Here is an 18,449-nt window from a genome sequence, read left to right on the forward strand (position 1 = left end):
AGAAATTGTATAGACTGTCTCTGAACTCTTTTGAAGGTAATAATTGCCAACACCCCATTCTTCCACCTTCTCTAGTTCTCCCACTATATTCTGCACCCTTTTCCATCCTTCTTCCTTTCCCTTCAGTCCCCTCCACTATCGCTTCCTACTGACTTAAGAGAAAATGAGAATAGGAATTCTAACAACTCCCTTTGGAGAAAAGCTTGTCCCAGCAAGAGAGGAACCAGCAAATGTTCCTGATTTTCTCAATGACCCTGATGGGTTCACAAAGGCATTTAACTCTTAGAATATGTAATCCTGGATATTCTAACTGATTCCAATTAATATAGCTAATGGTTTCGGTCAGCAAATGGAACACAAATTCTAAATAAGGCTTTCAAGAAAATTCCTGTAGAGAAATCTGTTCACTGAAATGGGATGTAGAAAACCAATAACAAACAAACCACACACACACACACACACACACACACACACACACACACACACAAATATAGGGTTGATCCATGGGTGTTTCCCTTCTCACTGATAGTTTGGGAGCAGGTGAAATTATCATAGAAAGAGAAGCCACTAAGACCCCTGTAGACACTGGGGCTACTCTATTTATTCCTAACCACAGCCAACTAATTATCTTCTCCTTCAGAGTAAAGCATCTGTGCAAATGGCAGGAATATTTAACCAATGTCTGTTTTTAATCAAAACCTATTTCCAACTAGGGAATGTTACAGCAATATTTCCAAATATCTATCTTTGCTAATAAAATATGCCCCAAATCAGCTGATAGGGAGAGGTGTTTAGTTTGCTTATTTGTTTGTTTTATGAAATCAGTGATACCAACACATGCTTTTTCCAGAAGGGTAATATGTATTTGGAAATAAATGAACAATATACTGAGCCCAACAGAGCCTGAGATGAATCCAGCGGTGTGTCCTCAAAGTTGGGGTCATGGCTGCACCCAGGTTTCCTCGGGGGCTCTGGAAAAAGATCTGCTGGTGACATCATGCACAGACATGGAGAGGCATGGGGGAGATGGTGAGCATTCAGCAGGTAAATGAGCCTTTGGCCAGTATTTGACTGAAAAGGAGCCCAGAGTTGGAACCACAGGCATGCACCTCTGTCCAGTGCCCACCCAGGGTGGAGGGAGCTGGGCCCCTTTGTTGTGAGGTCAGGCTTATGAAGTTCTGAACCCAACCCTCAATGGAAAATTGGGAAACTGATGTCCATAGAGTGGCAGATATCACCCAATGTCCATGACATACAGAGCCCAGAGTTCAGGAATGTTCAGACCTTCCAGCCCAAGGCTCCAACCTCTCCAACAGAGTTGGTCTGGACATTAGAAATCCTGACATACTGGGAAGCTCCTGCATGTTCCTCCGTATCTAGGGCTCAGGGGCGCTTTGTTCTGGGACCCAGAAAGAGCACTAGCTTTTTTTTTTTTTTACTAAGAGAAATATTTGTATTATTTTATTTTATTATGTTTTAAAGTATAACATATGTTTCCATTTTTCCCCTCGACCCCTCCCCAGCCACCCCCACCTGCAGCACATGCCCCTACCCCCTTAATGACTGTGTGCATTGATTATGCTTATATGCATGCATTCAAGACCTCTGCTTGGTCTCTTACTCTCTCCCCCACTCTCCCCTGCCTTCCTGCTGAGGTTTGATGGTCTGTTTGATGCTTCTCTGTCTCTGGATCGATTTTTGTTCATCAGTTTATGTTATTCATTATATTCCACAAATGATTGAGACCGTATGATATTTATTTATATCTGACTGGCTTATTTCACTTAGCATAATGCTCTCCATGTCCATGCAAGCTGTTGTGAATGGTAATACTTCTTTCTTTTTTACAGCAGCATAGTATTCCATTATGTAGATGTACCACAGGTTTTTTCCACTCAGCTGCTGTTTGGCACTTACGCTGATGGGAATTTAGGCTGTTTCCAAATCTTAGCTATTGTGCTGCTATGAACACAGGGATGCATATATCCTTTTCGATTGGTGTTTTCTGCTTTCTTGGGATATATTCCAGAAGTGGAATTACTGGGTCAAATGGGAGTTTCATTTTTAATTTTTCAAAGAAGCTCCATACTGTTTTCCACAATGCCTGCTCCAGTCTATGTTCCCACCAGCAGTGCACAAGGGTTCCTTTTTTTCCACATAATCATCAGCATTTGTCCTTTCTTGATTTGTGGATGATAGCCATTCTGACAAGTGTGAGACGGCATCCCATTGTGTTTTGAACAAATATATTTTTATTGATTTCAGAGAGAGAGAGAAAAAAATCAGTGATGAGAGAATCATTGATTAGCTGCCTCCTACATGCCCCTATTGGGGATCAATGCCCATAACTGGGCATGTGCCCTTGACCGGAATCGAAGCCGGGACTTTTCATTCCTCAGGCCAACACTCTTTCCACTGACTAAACCGGCCAGGGCCCTCGTTTTTGTTTTCATTTGCACCTCTCACATGATTATTGACTAAAACCATGTTTTCACAAGGCCATGAGACATATGCAAACGGAACATTTTTTCTTGTGACTAATAAGAAGAATTTTATTCAACTCACTGAAGTCACATGTCCACATACAACCGTCATCACTTTGGCCAGGCCAGTGAGCTGTGCTAATAACTCCACTCTGGGGCCTTGACCCAAACTCCCCAGACCACCAGGATATGGAATTGGCAGCTGTTAGAAAGGGGGAAATGGAAGTCATGTCCCCCACAAGCCATTGTCAAATAAAATGTCAACTTGTGGTTTCCACTCTGACATATGACCTTGTAAGTTCTTACTCTCATCCTTACAATAAGAAAAAAGATGAATAATCCAAAAAATCAGGACGTCTTTTTAGTTCCACCAGATCATTGAAGTCACATGGCTATGAAATTAACCGTTGCCTCTGCAAACTACTGTATTCAGGCTTTGTTAACACAATTCAACCTAGCACTAGCATATGTGCGTGTGCGCGCACACAATCTCTCTCTCTCTCTCTCTCTCTCTCTCTCTCTCTCTCTCTCACTCACTCACACACACACACACACACACACACACACACACACACAATCAAATGACTCTTTGTGGAATTAAAAGAAAATCAGACACCGAGGAGGTGACAATAGGAAGAAAAAGGGGTTGTAGGCACTTTTGCCTTGTGGCATTCCTCCTCCTACTTTATAGCTACTTCCTTCATGAGCGTAAATAACGCTAAGAAGCACATGCTGCAATAATCCATTGTGCAGGCAGAGAAGAGACAGGATCTAACAGGCACAATGACTTATCCAGGATCAAGAAGAGGTAAGAATGAGGGGTTGAGTCTGAGCCCTGGTCTGTCTCCTCAAACCTAGTACCCTGGCTGCAGCTAAACCTTGTGGAGAGGGTGTGTTCGTGTCACTGTGTACAATGTTGGTATTCCATGGAGAAGCTAGGTGAGCAGTCAGCAGCCCACAGGACTATCTATAGCTGTTATTAGGTGAGGGGAGTCATCAGGGAGGCAATTCCAGGAAGTGAGGTCACTGCCTAATAGAACTTGGAACCCCGGTAACCAGGCACCCACTCTCTAGCAACTGCCCAACTGCCACTCATTTGGCAAGAGACAGTTGACAGTTCAACATGTTCTCCTGTTGTGTTCCCAGTTGTGGGGGCTCTGGTTCCCGGAGACCCTGCAGGGAGCGTTGTTCCAGACTCTGTAGACGGTTCACCACTCGTGCCCGACATCTCTGGCCGTTTTCAAGAAGATCCCCTCAGGTAAGTGAAGGTGGCCTGGGTCAGACCCATTCACGCCAGGCCAGCCTCCTCTGTGGGCCATCCCTGTGCAGCCCACATCCCCCCTCTTCATGTGGTGGATAGGGGGTCCTGCAGGGAGAACCGCGGGAGTGTTTGGAGCAGTGGATAACCTCGAGGTCCTGCTGTGATCACACCCCAGGGTAGGGCAGGCAGGTGGAGATGGGGCTCTAGAGGGGTCCCTTATCTATGCCAATGGGAGTCCTAGGCCCTCAGGCTGTCATGCCTTTTCCTTGCCAGTAGAGGTCTCAGCAGATCACATTCTGTGTGTCTGGAGTGGAGAGTCACAAGTTTTAGAGAACCAGCAAAACAGGGCTCTGAGGTTTTCCCCTGGTGACTGGAAACTGTCTGTATAGAGCTCTGCACAGGAGAGCGGACCGGAGCCGACAGATGGGGTCTTCAATTCCACGCCCTTGCAGGCGGCACAGACACCTGAGATATCCTCAAGCCTGAAGCACCGCCGCAGGGTGAGTGTAGGTGCCCAACTGACCCAAACTCCAGGACCCCAGGGAGTCAGCAGGACTCAGGTTCCAGAAGGCACCCTGCTACTCCCCTGAGATCCCTCCTAGTGTCCAGTTCCCAAAGGAATCTGGGTCCTCGTCTCCTCCATGTCAGGAGCTGGGGCCTCCCAGGGCTGCACATTGTATGGGGACCGCGACTGCTTATCACAGAGATCCACGTCTTTTTTCTGTGGGACCTGGACTTAAAACCTTCCATTGCCATGACGACGGTGCCACACTAAACATACCACATGTCCTGACATCCAAATCTTGCCCCCCCAGGAAAAGCCTCTGTGTGCTCATCACACATTGGGGTGTTCTGTCAGAAATCGCACGGGTGACACTGTTAATACAAGCATGTGCTGTTTGTCCTCTGCGAAGAGAATGACCTAAGATACTAATGTGCTTCATATTCCTCACCTGCAATTCTACTTTTCCTGCCAAGAACCTTTTCTCTTATTAATGTGAAAAACTTTCAGAGCTCTGAAAAATGTGTGTGTGTTTATTTGATCCAAAATGTCAACAATTGTGAGCGAGAAAAATCTCAATGGGATGAGAAAATGCTCCTGAGAATGACAATTTTGCACCTCATTTTATACAATACAAGCAAAAGTGCAGACTTATGTGGGTTGCTTGAAATCCATGGGTGATAGATTAGGGAGACAGGAGAAAGCAAATTGGAGACACTTCTGTGATTGGAAAAAGGGTAAAATGATAGGCACATATTTCTTTTACAATGGTGGATGGAGGATAGTTTCAAGTCAACAATGAACTCAATAGCAACGAAGGGATCTCTGATCTCCGCAGAGCACAGAACAGTGCCTGAGAATGAGGTGTCCAAAATAAGGAAAATCCAATGATATGTTATCATAGAGGCAAAAAGGCAGTACACACACTCAGTTAAGGTAAAGATTGGTCTTTGTCAGGGAAGATGCCACACAAGGATCTGACGACCCATCATGAGCTCCTGTTAGTGTTTTAATTTCAGACCATCCTTTGTAGTTACTTAAGGTCTCTGAGTTTGCAAGGCTGCCTTGCAGGACTTCCCTGAGCTAGTCAGGTCAGCATGGGGCCCCTTTTTCATTCACACATCCTCCTTTTATTCAGAAATCAATACAAATTATGCATTGATGATGAGTGTTAGTGTTATGTCTTCCTGAACAATGGACCATTCGGGATAAGGTAAGACTATAACCTTAAATGGCATTCAAAGTGGAATTTTTATTATTAATCAAAATAAAAAGGCAGGTGCATGGGAGGCATGAGATCCTATGTGTTCTTGTTAAAAAATATTTTGTATCAATTTTATATTTTGAGCTAACATGAGCAGAGTCCGTTTGCTGCTTGTCTTAAGTTTTGGTATTTTGTATCTAGTATAATATTTACATACCAGGAACAAAAGCAAAAACATTAAAGCAGGAACACTGCTTAGGAATAGAAAATGTCTACTACTAGACAAGAAAGTGACTAAGGAAAATAAGCATCCCAGCCAACCAAAAACCCTTTGCATGTATTTTCATAATTGCTTATTAAGCTAATTATATGTTTCCTTCTTCATCCACTGTTCCTTGTACTTATGCTATGTTTTACCTGAAGAATTAAGACTCTCTACTGTTTCCTTTCCATACTGATCATTAGAATGTACTTGTCTAGTAGGTGGGAAAACTTAGCAGATATCAAAATTCAACTACTCATAAGTAATAAGGTGTGTAATAAAAATATAAAAATCAGTTGGTGTACATATAATCAATAACAGTTAGGAGATAGAAGAAGAAGGTTTGAGCAGCAGTAATCTGTCAGCATCCAGGCCTTGTTGACTTCTTGGGAAAGCTGTCAGCCCCCACGGCCAGTGGTTTCTCATCCTTGACAAGTCTTCAGTCTCCTTGGTGGATGGAGGGCAGTGTCAGTGACAGATATCCATTTATGGTTAGGCCTCTCATAAGGTAACATCCTTTTTAACACATTGGAGAGAGTCTTTAATTAATGTGTTTCAATAAACAAAATCTCCAGGTTGTAGGTTTTGGTCCTTGAAGTCTTTGTCTCTTGGGATTACTGTGAAATGAATGTCACTAATGTATCATTGCCTCTAACCTTCCTAGTGAGTCATGGATAGTAATGTAGAATTTCTGCTTTTCAGTTTTCCTTATATTTGAAAAACAAAATGATTTAAAAATCAGCAGTATTTTAAACAGAGTCATAACAATAATAACCATCTTCTCTTCATTTAGTTCCCTACCCATTTTGTTGTTTATCCTGGTTATTTGCTAGTATTTTCGTGAATTCACTCATTCCTTAGAGATCTATACTTCTGCATTCAGTTCAGAGATGTGACCTGTGTAGAAACCTGTTACTTAGAGTAAGTCAAGCCCTGACCAGTTTGGCTCAGTGGGTGGAGCTTAGACCTGAGGATTCAAGGGTCCCAGGTTCAATTCAGTTCAAGGGCATATACATTGGTTGCAGGCACATTTCCAGTAGGGATTGTGCCAGAGGCAGCTGATCGATGTTTCTCTCTCATCAATAAAATATATGAAAAGAATAAAAAAATAGAGTAAGTCAAGAGTCCTTTTCATGAATTTTTCTAAAGATGTAACATATTTGAAAATGCAGTAAAGTAAAACAATATCTATGAATGACAAAACAAAGTGGTATGGTTATAGTTTTGATTGCAATGCAATTGATGAAAAACTGCCTTTTTGGTAAAATATAACATTTCAAGGCAATAATTTTTGGATAACAACAATTACTGTAAATTTACAGAGAACGATATGAAAATATATAAGTATATGTATATATTTGGATTCAATACATAATTTCAATATAAAAGGAACAGAAAGCATGTAAGATTTTAAAACATTGTCCATGGCTTCTTGTATTGAGAATTGGATATAATTCATCAACTTCCAATGTTTGTGCCACAAATACCCGGAGTCGAACTGCCAGACACCCTCACAGGGAACCATCCTCTTGGCTGGCCTGGTGTCGCTGACACCAAGACCACTGTTACAACAGAGTGTTTCCTATTTGAAATTTTCTTGAATCTTTGTACATTCCTTCCTAGGGCAGGTTGAAATCTTTAGAACATCCATTTTAATAAAAATATAGGTACACAAATAGCACAGTTATTTATATTTTTAATTTTTTAAAGCTTCTCAGGTAATTTCAAGCATATTAAGTAGTCCTAAATTAGTCAAAAACGTTTCTCTAATAAGGAGAGAGAATAAATCCTTGAGGTACTCCAGTGCCCATTGGAATTGACTCAACGTCATCTCCTGTTTTAAAAGCCTCTTACAATAGAAACTTTGGGAAGGTTGCAAATATACTTGTGCAAAAGATTATACCATGGACTTTTTGTAAATCTACGTAAAGCAAACACAGACTTAGGGTAACTAACTCTAAAAGATATTAATCATACTTGCAAGCAGTTGTAATATTAAGTATTTTGTCCAGACTACAGAATTCTCCTTAATTTACATAAGCATTTAACCTTTGTAGGCCAATAAAAGATTATATCCTAGTAATGTCATATGGAGGCTGACAATTCACCACACATAACACACAGATGAACACATATCACACAAAGACTATACACACAATTTGAATTATATTTTTGGTAGAGAAATAAAAGAATATTTTTATATAAAACTTTCACAAAATTGTATAGCCTATACCCCCTTTTACAAACCTTTCCTCACCTTTTACAAACCTTCTTACCCATTCAGAAATAACTATCCTTAGAGAAACTTACATGTGACCTTTTCCCTCAAATATGACTCTCCATACCTCAAGCCTTCTATTGTCATAACTGTATAATTTCTTCCAACTTAACTGGAACTTTTAACTGTTAGGAGCATTAATTTCCAGTCATAAGCACACAAGTGAACAAACAGCATTCCTTAGATTGACATGGATGAACATATTTTAATCAAACTCTTACTTTCAAAAAACACACCTTCAGCAAAGCAAAAAACATTACATCAAGAGCTCCAAATCCATTTTACAGACCTTCTGCAATTAAAAAAACCCCAAAAGCAGTGAACTTCAGACTTGTCTAGCAATCAGTGTGTCAGTATTCACGTTATTTCAAAATGTGTAGACATTTAATAGCTTTCATTAAAACTTACTAAGTTAGAAAGATATAGTGGAAAAAGCTAAAGAGATTTGTGTAGGTGGGTAAGGTATTGTTTTTTCTATTGGGATAAGTCATATCTTCCAGAGATCTGTATTTTTAAAAATGGCCTAGACAAGACGTCTTGGTGAACTCAGGTATTTTCACTTCAAGGGTTCTGGGACTTTGGTTGCATGAAGCCAATTACCTGTAAGACTCCAAAATGAATAGGGGAGGTTTGGGGAAGGGAGAAGGACTTTGTGGGCTTTGAATTGTTTCTGGAGCAAAACCTATGGCACCTTGAAAACTTCATTTGTAAAACAAGGATAGTCATTTTCAATACCTCAGGAACTGGGTTGCCCCCCCCGACAAATGTTAGCAAGGGATTGACAAATGCATTCACCCATTTTTGGATGGTTTCTTTCTATTTGGGAATATTTTTCTAGTTTCCAGAAAGCTCACAACTCTGAGAGGTATAAAGACTTTTAGGTATATGAAACCGCCGTCTGTCTCCCCTGGGAATGGCAACACAGGTCCCAGGTACGAGATAGTCTTAAAGTTAATGGTGCCAAAGCCTCTCTATTACCCACTTTATATTGCAACCAGGTAATTGGTGTAACAAAAGCAGATTGGCTTCTTGTTTGAGGCACTCAGGGTCAAGTTACTCCCATTTGGTGAACATGTACCCCAAAAGAGAATTCTCACTTCACTATGGGCTGGTCCCCCATCTTTAGGCAGACATAGGAGCAAGCCTAGTGTTAGAGGCATGTCTGCAGGTCTCTGGGCTGTTTGGGGCCATTCTGAGTAGGGTGGGTACCCTGTTCAGCCATCTCTCAGGGTCTTGTGGAAGATAATACTGAAGAAGAGATGATTAGCAAACATTCGGTCAGTCTCAAGCTTAGTTTCCCCCTCGAAGGTTCCTTTAAAATCATTACTTTCCCTTTTGGTTCAGTATCTGGTTCATTTATTCTAAGTATATATGTTACTATTCTGGAGAAAGCATATGTCAGCATCACTGATTTCATTAAACAGTAAAAAAAAAACACACTCACTAAACAGGGGAATTGGGGAAGATTTGATAAGCAAACCATATATATTCTCATAACATTCCCTAGTTGGAAGGAAACAGGTTTTGATTAAAAAACAGACATTTGTAGGAAAGCTTTATTCCGATGGTGAAAGCAATTAATTGGTTGTGGTTAAAAAGAAATAAAATAGCCTCAATATATACAGGGTACTTAGTGGCTTCTCCTCCTCCCCCTTTTTTAAAATAGATTTTTTATTGATTTCAGAGAGGAAGGGAAAGGGAGAGAGAGATAGAAACATCAATGATGAGAGAGAATCTCCAATTGGCTGCCTTCTGCACGCCCCCTAATGGGGATCAAGCCTGCAACCTGGGCATGTGCTCTTGACCAGAATCAAACCTGGGACCCTTCAGTCTGCAGGCAACACTCTATCTCCTTAGCCAAACTGGCTAGGGCAATGGCTTCCCTTTTAATGATCATTAAAAATTCTCCCAAAGTATCAGTGGGAAGGAAAAACAAGCTTGGAGCAGCCCTAGGCATGTTTCTGTTTGTATCCTTTTTCTAAATCCTGTTTCAGTTTCCTATATCCCTAAAGTGTGGAGGCTTCTCTATAGGAGATTTCTACAAACCTTATTTAGTAATTCTCTTGCTTTTGCTCCCAGAAACCAGGAGTATATTAATTGCAATAGGATAAAATAGCCAGGATTACATGTTCCATCAGTTAAATTTCTCTGTGAACCAATCAGGTCCATAGAGAAAATGGAGGATGATTGCTGATTCCTCTCTGGCTGAGAGCAGCTTTTCTCCAAAGGGAGTTGGCAGAATTCCTAATCTCATTTTCCCTTAAGTCAGTAGGGAGGGGCAGTGGAGGGGACAGAATGGGAAGAAAGAAGGGAAGGGAAGGAACACATCTAGACAAGGAAGCTCAGAGAGCAAAAGATATAGGGGACGTGCTATAGAAGGGGGAGGATGGGGTGTTAGCATGTATTAGCTTCAGGAGAGTTGGAAGATAATCTCTGAAATTTCTTGTTCATTTATTTTTTAAAGAGAATTTGCCTGTGCTTCTCCTGAGAAGTTTCTAATTTCCAAATCAAGATGTGCATCCTATGCACTCAATCAGTTCAATTTTCAGGCCGCCATTGTTATAGTTATTTGTTTCTTTTGTTTTATTTTGCCTGTGAAAAATTAATTTAGGCACCCAAAGAAAACTGTATATTGGCCATTTCTCAGTTGATATTTTGTAGTTAAATCTTCCTACATTTAACCTTCTGTAAAGCACTTGCAAGTCAAGGCTTCCTATCAGGAATATTAATGAGGGCTGGGGCCTGGGAGTTCCCAGCCATGGAGGCACAACTTCCCATGTTAATTATAGGTGTGCTTGTTGCTGTTGTTTTTATTGTTTGGTATCTTCAGAGTCTCAGCACAGTTTCTAGGAGTGTTATGTAGTGGGTTAAAGTTTGTTGCTTTATGGGTTGAGCTGCAAGTTGCTCACTCCCCTAGAGTCTCATTCAACCTTCTTATGTGCCTCAGTTCCTCTCCTTGCTGACTACAACCACCAGAAGGGCTACCAGCAGAGGTGGACTAAACCTCATTAGTGCTCCCCCTGAAGAGCCAGTTATTTTAATTGCAGTTGTGTGGGAATTTCCTTATGGGGCTCCTGCATGTCATGAGGAATGACCTCTGACACATCCGCAAAGATCCTCAGTTGTCTAAGAACATCTGAGATTCATGCAGGAAGGAGGATGTGCCCCTGTATCTTCTGAGCTGAACAAGATCAGCTCTCACTTCAACAGCTAAGGTGTTTGCCCAGACTCTCAAAAGGCAAATCCTATAGAAAAGCCAGGGGGGAAAACCAGTCCCATTTTCCCTCCTGTCTCTCCATAGCCTGGGATCTATGAACTGTTAACTTTTGTTCCGCCAAGACTATTACAAAATAAGGCTCCAATAAAGTCAGCAACACAAGCAAGGGAAGGTCCTGAATCCAACAGACAAGAGTCACAGGTTCACCGGCAGGCAGGGAACTGGTGCGTCAATGGACCCTTTGCTGGATGCCAGCACCGGGTGTAGGTCTGCAGGGTGGTGCTGGGTGAGATTTTCTGGGATCCTGCTGTATTGTGCCAAGTAAATGTCCATGTCAGAAGCATTCAAACCTGTGAACAATTGTTGAGATTTTATCTGAGCCAAATGGTCATTTGCCTTGAATCAAAACCTCAATAGATTGAAATAATGCTCTGGAGAATGGCACTTGTCACCTTTTTTTAGATATTACGGTCAGAAGTGGCGATGTATGTGAGTTGCATGAAATCCATTGGTGATAGATTGGATGAAAAGTGAAATGACAGACACATACTTCTTTCCCATAGGGGGATATAGGACAGAACAGCCAACAATGAACTCAATAACAATGAGGGGATTTGTGGTCTCCACAGAGCACAGAGTATCCAAAAAAAAGGAAAATTCCTTTGACGTTCCAAAGCTATGTTCTTGTAGATTCCAAAAGACAGTAGACAGTCTCAGTTAAGGTAAATAATGACCTTTTTGCAGAAGACTCCAACCTAGGACCCAGCGACCCACCGTAAACAGCTTTTAGTTAAAACGTTTTAATTTCAAAGCATCTTTGTGATAACTTTAGGTCTCTGAGGTTAAAAGACCATCACCCAGGCCTTCCCTGACCTAATCACAGATTAGCGAGTGGCCGCTTTTTGTGTGGCCACACTCTCCTTTGATTCACTCATGCCCCACTTCATGCACCAATCATGTCCCTCCTCTGTCCCACCACAGGAGAAAAAACCACCAACCCTGAGTAGGAAAAGGTCCGGTAGGGTGCCAGCAGCTGCAGCTTCCTCACGAACTGTGGGCCTGGCCAGCACGTCCACGGTGCTCAAAACACTGGTGCCCCAGAACCTGTTCGCCACCTGGGAGGTGGACTGCTCCAGCCCCAGCTGCGTGCCCAGGTGGTGTAGTCTCACTGTAACGAAGCTAGTGATCTTCAAGAAGCTGGCCAAGGACCTCAACTCCGTGGTAATTTCCATGAGGATGCGGGACTCCAAGGGCATCCTGAGGTCCCAAGAGATTGTGCTGCCCCGCAGTAGACCAGTGCACACCAACCTGGCGCTCACCTTCTCCCTGCAGTACAACCACTTCCTCAAGGGAGAAGGTAACAAGCTCCTGATAATGCTGGAGCAGAGGAAGTGCTCTAAGAACAGAAACGTCCTGGGCTACAAGACACTGGCCTCTGGCGCCATCCACATGGCTGACGTCATGCAGCGAAACCCCAGGTGTGGCCAGATGGTGAGCCTCTTTCGCAGCATCAAGGAATCCTCCACTGCGGTGGCCGAGATCTGGATCTCCTCCCTGTGCAGTGAGCCCATTGAACACGAGGATAGTGCCATGCAGGTCAGCCCTAAGGCCAAGGCGGCAGGGAACTACGAGGGGCAGGATGAGCTGCAGGCCAGCGGCAGGGGAAAGCACAGACAGGACCTGCACAAGGACGCCTTGGAGAAGGGGGAACCAAAGAAGCAGCGGCCATCCATAGGAGGAAACCTGAAGCTGAAAGTCCTGGCGCTGTTTCACAGGTCCAAAGTGTCAGAGAGGGACCTTCGGTCTGACATGATGGGGAAACGCAGGAAAAGTGACCCATACCTGGAGGATGATGAGAGCGTCCTCAGCACCCCCAGGCCCAAGCTCAGGCCATACTTGGATGGCCTGTCAGACTCCAGTTTGCAGACGGAGATGTGGGGCAGCCACAGTGACAGGACCCAAACAGAGCCTCTGAGTCTGCCCCACATGCACGAGAATTCGTGGGCCCTGGGAGGCAAGCAGCCAAGTGAGACGGACAATGGATTTGTGGCCCACAGCACACCCACCAGCAAGGTGGACAACATCCAGATCTCTCTGTCCATCCCGCCCATCGACCAGGAGGACAGCGCCAGGCAAGCCAGTCCCGAGGCTGAGTCCTCGGACAACTACTCTGAGTGCATGTGTGAGAGCTTCTTCTCGCAGCGGGAGGCCAGCTACCACACCGCTGACCAGGAGGAGGGTGACTGTGATGAGGGGCCTCTCATATTCACAAGGAGCACCCTGACCACGCAACAGAACTACCACCAGAAAGTCCTGTTATGGCTGTGCACAGTCCAAGGTTTGGAGGAGGTCCTGGACCCTGAGCAGGACCATGGGGAACATGTGCCGGAGGTGGAGGAGGACCTGGACCTCCTGTATGACATGCTGCCGAACCCCAGTGACAGTGGCACAGACACTGAGGACGATGGCAGCGTCCTCAGCACCACCATACCTAAGCTTCGGCCATACTTTGAAGGGCTGTCTAACGGCCCAGGCATGAAGGACAATCACAGTGTCCTCAGCAGCCCCAGTCCCAAGCTCAGGCCATACATGGAAGGCCTGTCAGACTCCAGCTTGCCGATGGAGATGCGGGGCCTCCACAGCACCAGGATCCAAAAGGAGCCTCTGAGTCTGGCCCACCCGCCTGAGAACGCGAGGGCCCCGGGAGGCAAGCAGACAAGCCACAGTGACTCCCAACTTGTGGCCTACAGCACACCCACCACTAAGATTCGAATGGCCTCCCTGTCCCGCCAGCCTATCGATCAGGAGGCCACTGCCATGCCGGCCAGCAACAAGGCCCAAACCTCGCATAACCACCTCGCCAGCACATCTGAGAGCTGCTTCTTTGAGCAGCCGGCCAGTCACAATGCCGTCCACAGGCAGTCCCAGGAGAATAACTTGGACCAAGGGAATCTCATAGTAAGAAGGAGGTGCATGAACAGGCAACACAATTACCACCAGGAAGCCGTGGCATCTATGCTCAGGGCCCAAGTGTCGGAGAAGGTCATATCCTCAGAACAGGCCCTTGTGAGGCATGTCCCCAAAGTGGAGAAGGCTCTGCACCGTCGGTATGATATTGTGCTGAGCTCTAGTGACAGTAGCCTAGACACGGAGGACGATATCAGTGTCCCCAGCACCCCAAAGCCCAAACTCAGGCGATACTTTGACAGCATGTCAAGCGACAGTAGCTCTGACTCAGTGGCCCACACAATTCGCTCCCCTGGGAAGCAGCTGGCACAGCTGGAGGACAACCGGGAGGCAGGGTCCTCCGCCCAGCATTGGTTCACCAAGAAGCTGCCATCCATAGTGCGCTTCACCAAGTCTCTGGTCCTGCCCTCCAGCAGGTCCAAGAGGAAGCAGGCTGGCCACCGGGGCTGCGGCACAGCCCTGAATGAGTGGGTCAACAGAATGGGCAACGAGAGCCCATACCCACAGAGCCAGTGGCAGATCCCCAGGAAGCCCATCCGTGACCAGCTCCACAACATCCTCATTTGCCAGGACAAGATGCCCGAGAACATCATCCTGGTCAACACCTGCGCCTGGCAGGGCCAGTTACTTTCGGACATCCTGCAGGGGCACTCGCTGCCCGTGGTGTGCACTTGCTCCACAGATGACGTCCAGGAGGCCTTCAGCATCATCGTCTCACACATGCAGAGATACTGCAACTGCGATTCCCAGGCCCTGACGCCTGTGAAGATGGCGGTGGCAGGGGCACAGCCCTACTTCAACGCTGTGCTGCGGGTCTTCGTGAGGCAGCTGTCCCAGCAGCCACCCCAATGGCTAGACTACATGCGCTTCCTGGTCATCCCGCTGGGTCCCCACCCCTTGGCCAGCTACCTGGGCTCCATGGACTGCCGCTACAACAACTTCTTCCAGGACCTGTACTGGCGGGACATGTTCAACAACCTGGAGTCTGAGAACACCTTGCAGGACACACAGGACGTTGTGTCGAGAATCTCTGAGTACGTTGCAGGGGCCAACTGTGTCTACCTGCTGCCCATTGCTGAGGCCATTCTCATGTCTAAGCAGCAGCGCCCCAATGAAAAGTCCACACAGCTCATCCCCTTTGTGGGGGCAGTGAAGGTTGGAAGAGTGGAACCATCTGCAGCCATGTCAGGAGGCTCAGATGATGTAGTCACCTCATGCTCCGGTGAGCTTCTGTCCCCTACCGGGAAGGCCTCACCCAACACACTCTCCCCCGCATCAATGAGTGGGCGCCTGTCCTCCACCAGTCAGAGTGTCCATGCACACATGATGGAGCTGCAGGTGGATTACTGGACAGCAGCCCAGCCAATAGATACGAAGAGAGTCACAGAGAAGAAACAGCTGCCTACCACCAAAAACACACTCAAGTGCTTCTTCCAGTCTGTCCAGGTCAGCAGGCTGCCCCGCAGTGGTGAGGGCACAGCAACACCTGCCTTGTCCATGGCTGTGGTCACCAAGGAGAGAAAAAAGAAGGCGCCCAAGAAAACCACGGACGAGAATGTGGAGTCCCAAAGCCAGTGCATCCAGGGCATTGGTCGCCTGGTTTGCAGGGCCAAGCACCAGCAGAGCATGCTGCCGGTCGTCATCGATGGCGTCGAGTGGAATGACGTGGCGTTTTTCCAGTTGTCAGCCCAGTGGTCCTCCCACGTCAAGCACTTCCCCATCTGCATCTTCGGACACAACAATCCCACCTTCTAGCCCTGCCCCTTCCCCTGCCCTTCACTCTGCCTTGGCCAAGACCAGAAGGACCCAGCTGCTTTTCTGTGAAGAGTACAGTTTCCTACAGACACAGACCCTGGGAACACAAAGAGAATGTGCTCACAGCCTGGAACCTAAGGGGGTTGCCCCTCCCTGGGAGCTCCTCAATGCTCTGTTCAGTAACCAGAAGGCTGTGGCGGGTGGGACTCAGGAGGGCAGTGTTGAGCTGGAGCATCATGGAAGATGTGTTTTGGCCTCCGGATGCCCAACATTCTCAGTGAGAAGGGTTCTGGCCTTGAAGACCTGCCCTTCCAGGAAGCCAGGACTCTGCTTCCCTGGGAGACAGCTCCAACCTGTGCCCAGACTCAGAGGTTGGCAGCCAGAGGTCAAGGGCTAGCCTCTGATGGCAGTATTCTGAGCAGAACTTGGAGTCCAGTCAGCCCAGCCCTGGGGAAACAGCTGCCCGACAGCCAACTGGTCTAGCACCACCTACTCAGGGTTACCAGTGAACTCCAGCCTCACAGGCAGAAAGAGAAAAGACCTGTATGGTGCGCATCGCCCTAGCACACTGGCTAGACAAAGTGGTCGATTACCTGAGGAGGGAACCCACCTTCGTTCCTGTTACTACAGAACATTTGTTACCACCCAGCAGCTGTGGAACCAATTATTTACCAGGTGAGCCCCTCCCCCTCCAGAGCACATGCTCACCAGGCCACCTGTTGGCTGTTTGCCTTCAGGTCACTGCAACTCTCTGAGTGTTTGTTCCTCTGAAACCTCCCAGAAGCAGGGAGCAGGCTCATAGGGTTATTGTAGGGACTCGCTGGGTTCCTCCCTGGTAAGTGTTCTCTGGGAGCCTAGGCAATGGAGAGGTCTGCTGCAGGGGCTGTGATTGAACCAACTGGTCATTTTCTCTTTCTGTTGAAGAAGCCACTGCCAAATTGTGATTCTCTTTGGGGCCTTGGGTTTAGCTCTTTTCTAATATTCCAAAGAGATTGGAGATACTATTAGGGGTCTCTGTCCCAGGTGAATCCAGATTAGAGATGCCAGGGGTGAGCAGTGGGGCCCAGGCTCACCCAGCAATCTGAGGTGGGGCTGGTTTGGGCTCATTCAATCAGCACGTATATTAGAAGCCCTGCCTGGTACAGAAATGTTTCTAGGCACTGACCATAACCCAGTGCTCAGAGCAGACCCCAAGCCTGCACTCCAGAGCTTCCTTCTGGGAGGGAGCGATTCAGTCCCACTAGGCTGCACAGGCTCATAGTGTCCACAGAACACCTGATGTGACGTCCTCCTGGCCTCCTCTCCCTATGGCTGCATCTTTGCGTATTGTGAAGAGGATGGTAAACCTCTGTTCAGCAGAAAACGTGAGTCAGTTTTGGATCCGATCCATGAGGGGAGTATGGAGACTGTGAATTCAAGGTGTTGGCAAAACCATGGATCCCACTCATGGTGGGATTTCTGCAAGAGACAGAGGTCGGAGGGCTTCCCTAGAAAAAAGGACATGAGTCAGACAGCTGTGCAAGTGGATATGGGTGGTGTGGGCGAGTGGGAAGGTCAGTGGACAGACAGCCCCTCAGACAATTCATAGCCTTCCACTCCTAATTCTAGCCCAGTCTGCACCCCTATCCCGGGACCTTGCTCCCTAATCTGGTAGAACCTCCGCAGTGGCAGCTTGGGGTACCCCACCCTGTGGGAGTTGAGTTTCAGTGGGAGGCAAAGAACCACACAGGACAGCTAGTGAATGAGGCAGCATGTAGGTGCAGGAGCCAAAGTTTGAGGTGATAGGAAGGCCCTGGGGTTTGTTTGTTTGCTCACTGGTCAGTATTCCTGAAGCACCTGCTCAGTGCCAATGAGTGACATGAACTGGGTGGACACCAGGCCTCTCAGTCCTAATGGGAGGGAACAGGGACACTGCGAGAGCATGTCAGGTTCCCCTGAAGAAGGGGACAGGTGGTTCCCTCATTGATCCCGAGCTGTCAGGTAGGAGGGCTTCATGCCAACCATTCCTGGGTGAGCAGGCCCATCTCTGCCAGGACTGCCAGACTGAAGGTGGACGAGGAGAAGGTCTGGCTTCTGGATGGGCAGGAGCAGCAGGCATAGGACCCCAGGCTCTCTGAGTGGTGCTGTGGGAGGGCCGTGTGGAAGGGAAAGGCAGGCCTCACATTCTGCTGCTCACCTATCTCTCTCGCCAGGGCCATCTCCTGCATCCTGAGCATCTGGCTGGACCAGCACCTTCAGAATTTCCCAGACTGATGATGCTGTTGGCTTCCATAGAGCTCAACTTGCAGTCTCCTACCTGCCAAACAAGGCCCAGTGCCTCAGCGGGAGCACCTGAGCCCACTGAGGCCGAGACCGGAGGAGGAGGAGGCCTCCGGGGGTGGTGTGGGTGAGTGTGCCTTTGGAAGGCACACAAAAGGGAGTGAGGGTGGTAACATGTCCTCTTCTTGCATCGACAGAACCAGCTCCAGAAGAACACCAGGAAAACCCTCAAGGGCAACGCCACCCTAGTGGCCTCTCCAG

General features: G+C 46.7%; 1 protein-coding gene across 1 annotated transcript; it reads left to right on the forward strand.

The window, feature by feature from the left end:
- Positions 1 to 3,409: 3,409 nt before the first annotated feature.
- On the forward strand, positions 3,410 to 15,929 carry LOC308532593 (phosphofurin acidic cluster sorting protein 2-like; the record flags this gene model as incomplete). The annotated part of the gene is made up of 6 exons (XM_081110098.1): positions 3,410 to 3,422; positions 3,630 to 3,741; positions 4,136 to 4,244; positions 12,189 to 13,783; positions 13,958 to 14,476; positions 14,591 to 15,929. 6 exons carry the CDS (start codon positions 3,410 to 3,412, stop codon positions 15,927 to 15,929), a joined length of 3,687 nt encoding a protein of 1,228 aa, XP_080966224.1.
- Positions 15,930 to 18,449: the final 2,520 nt, after the last annotated feature.

This window comes from Myotis nattereri, assembly GCF_964212035.1.
Source record: "Myotis nattereri genome assembly, chromosome: 16".
In the NCBI taxonomy this organism is placed as follows: domain Eukaryota; kingdom Metazoa; phylum Chordata; class Mammalia; order Chiroptera; family Vespertilionidae; genus Myotis; species Myotis nattereri.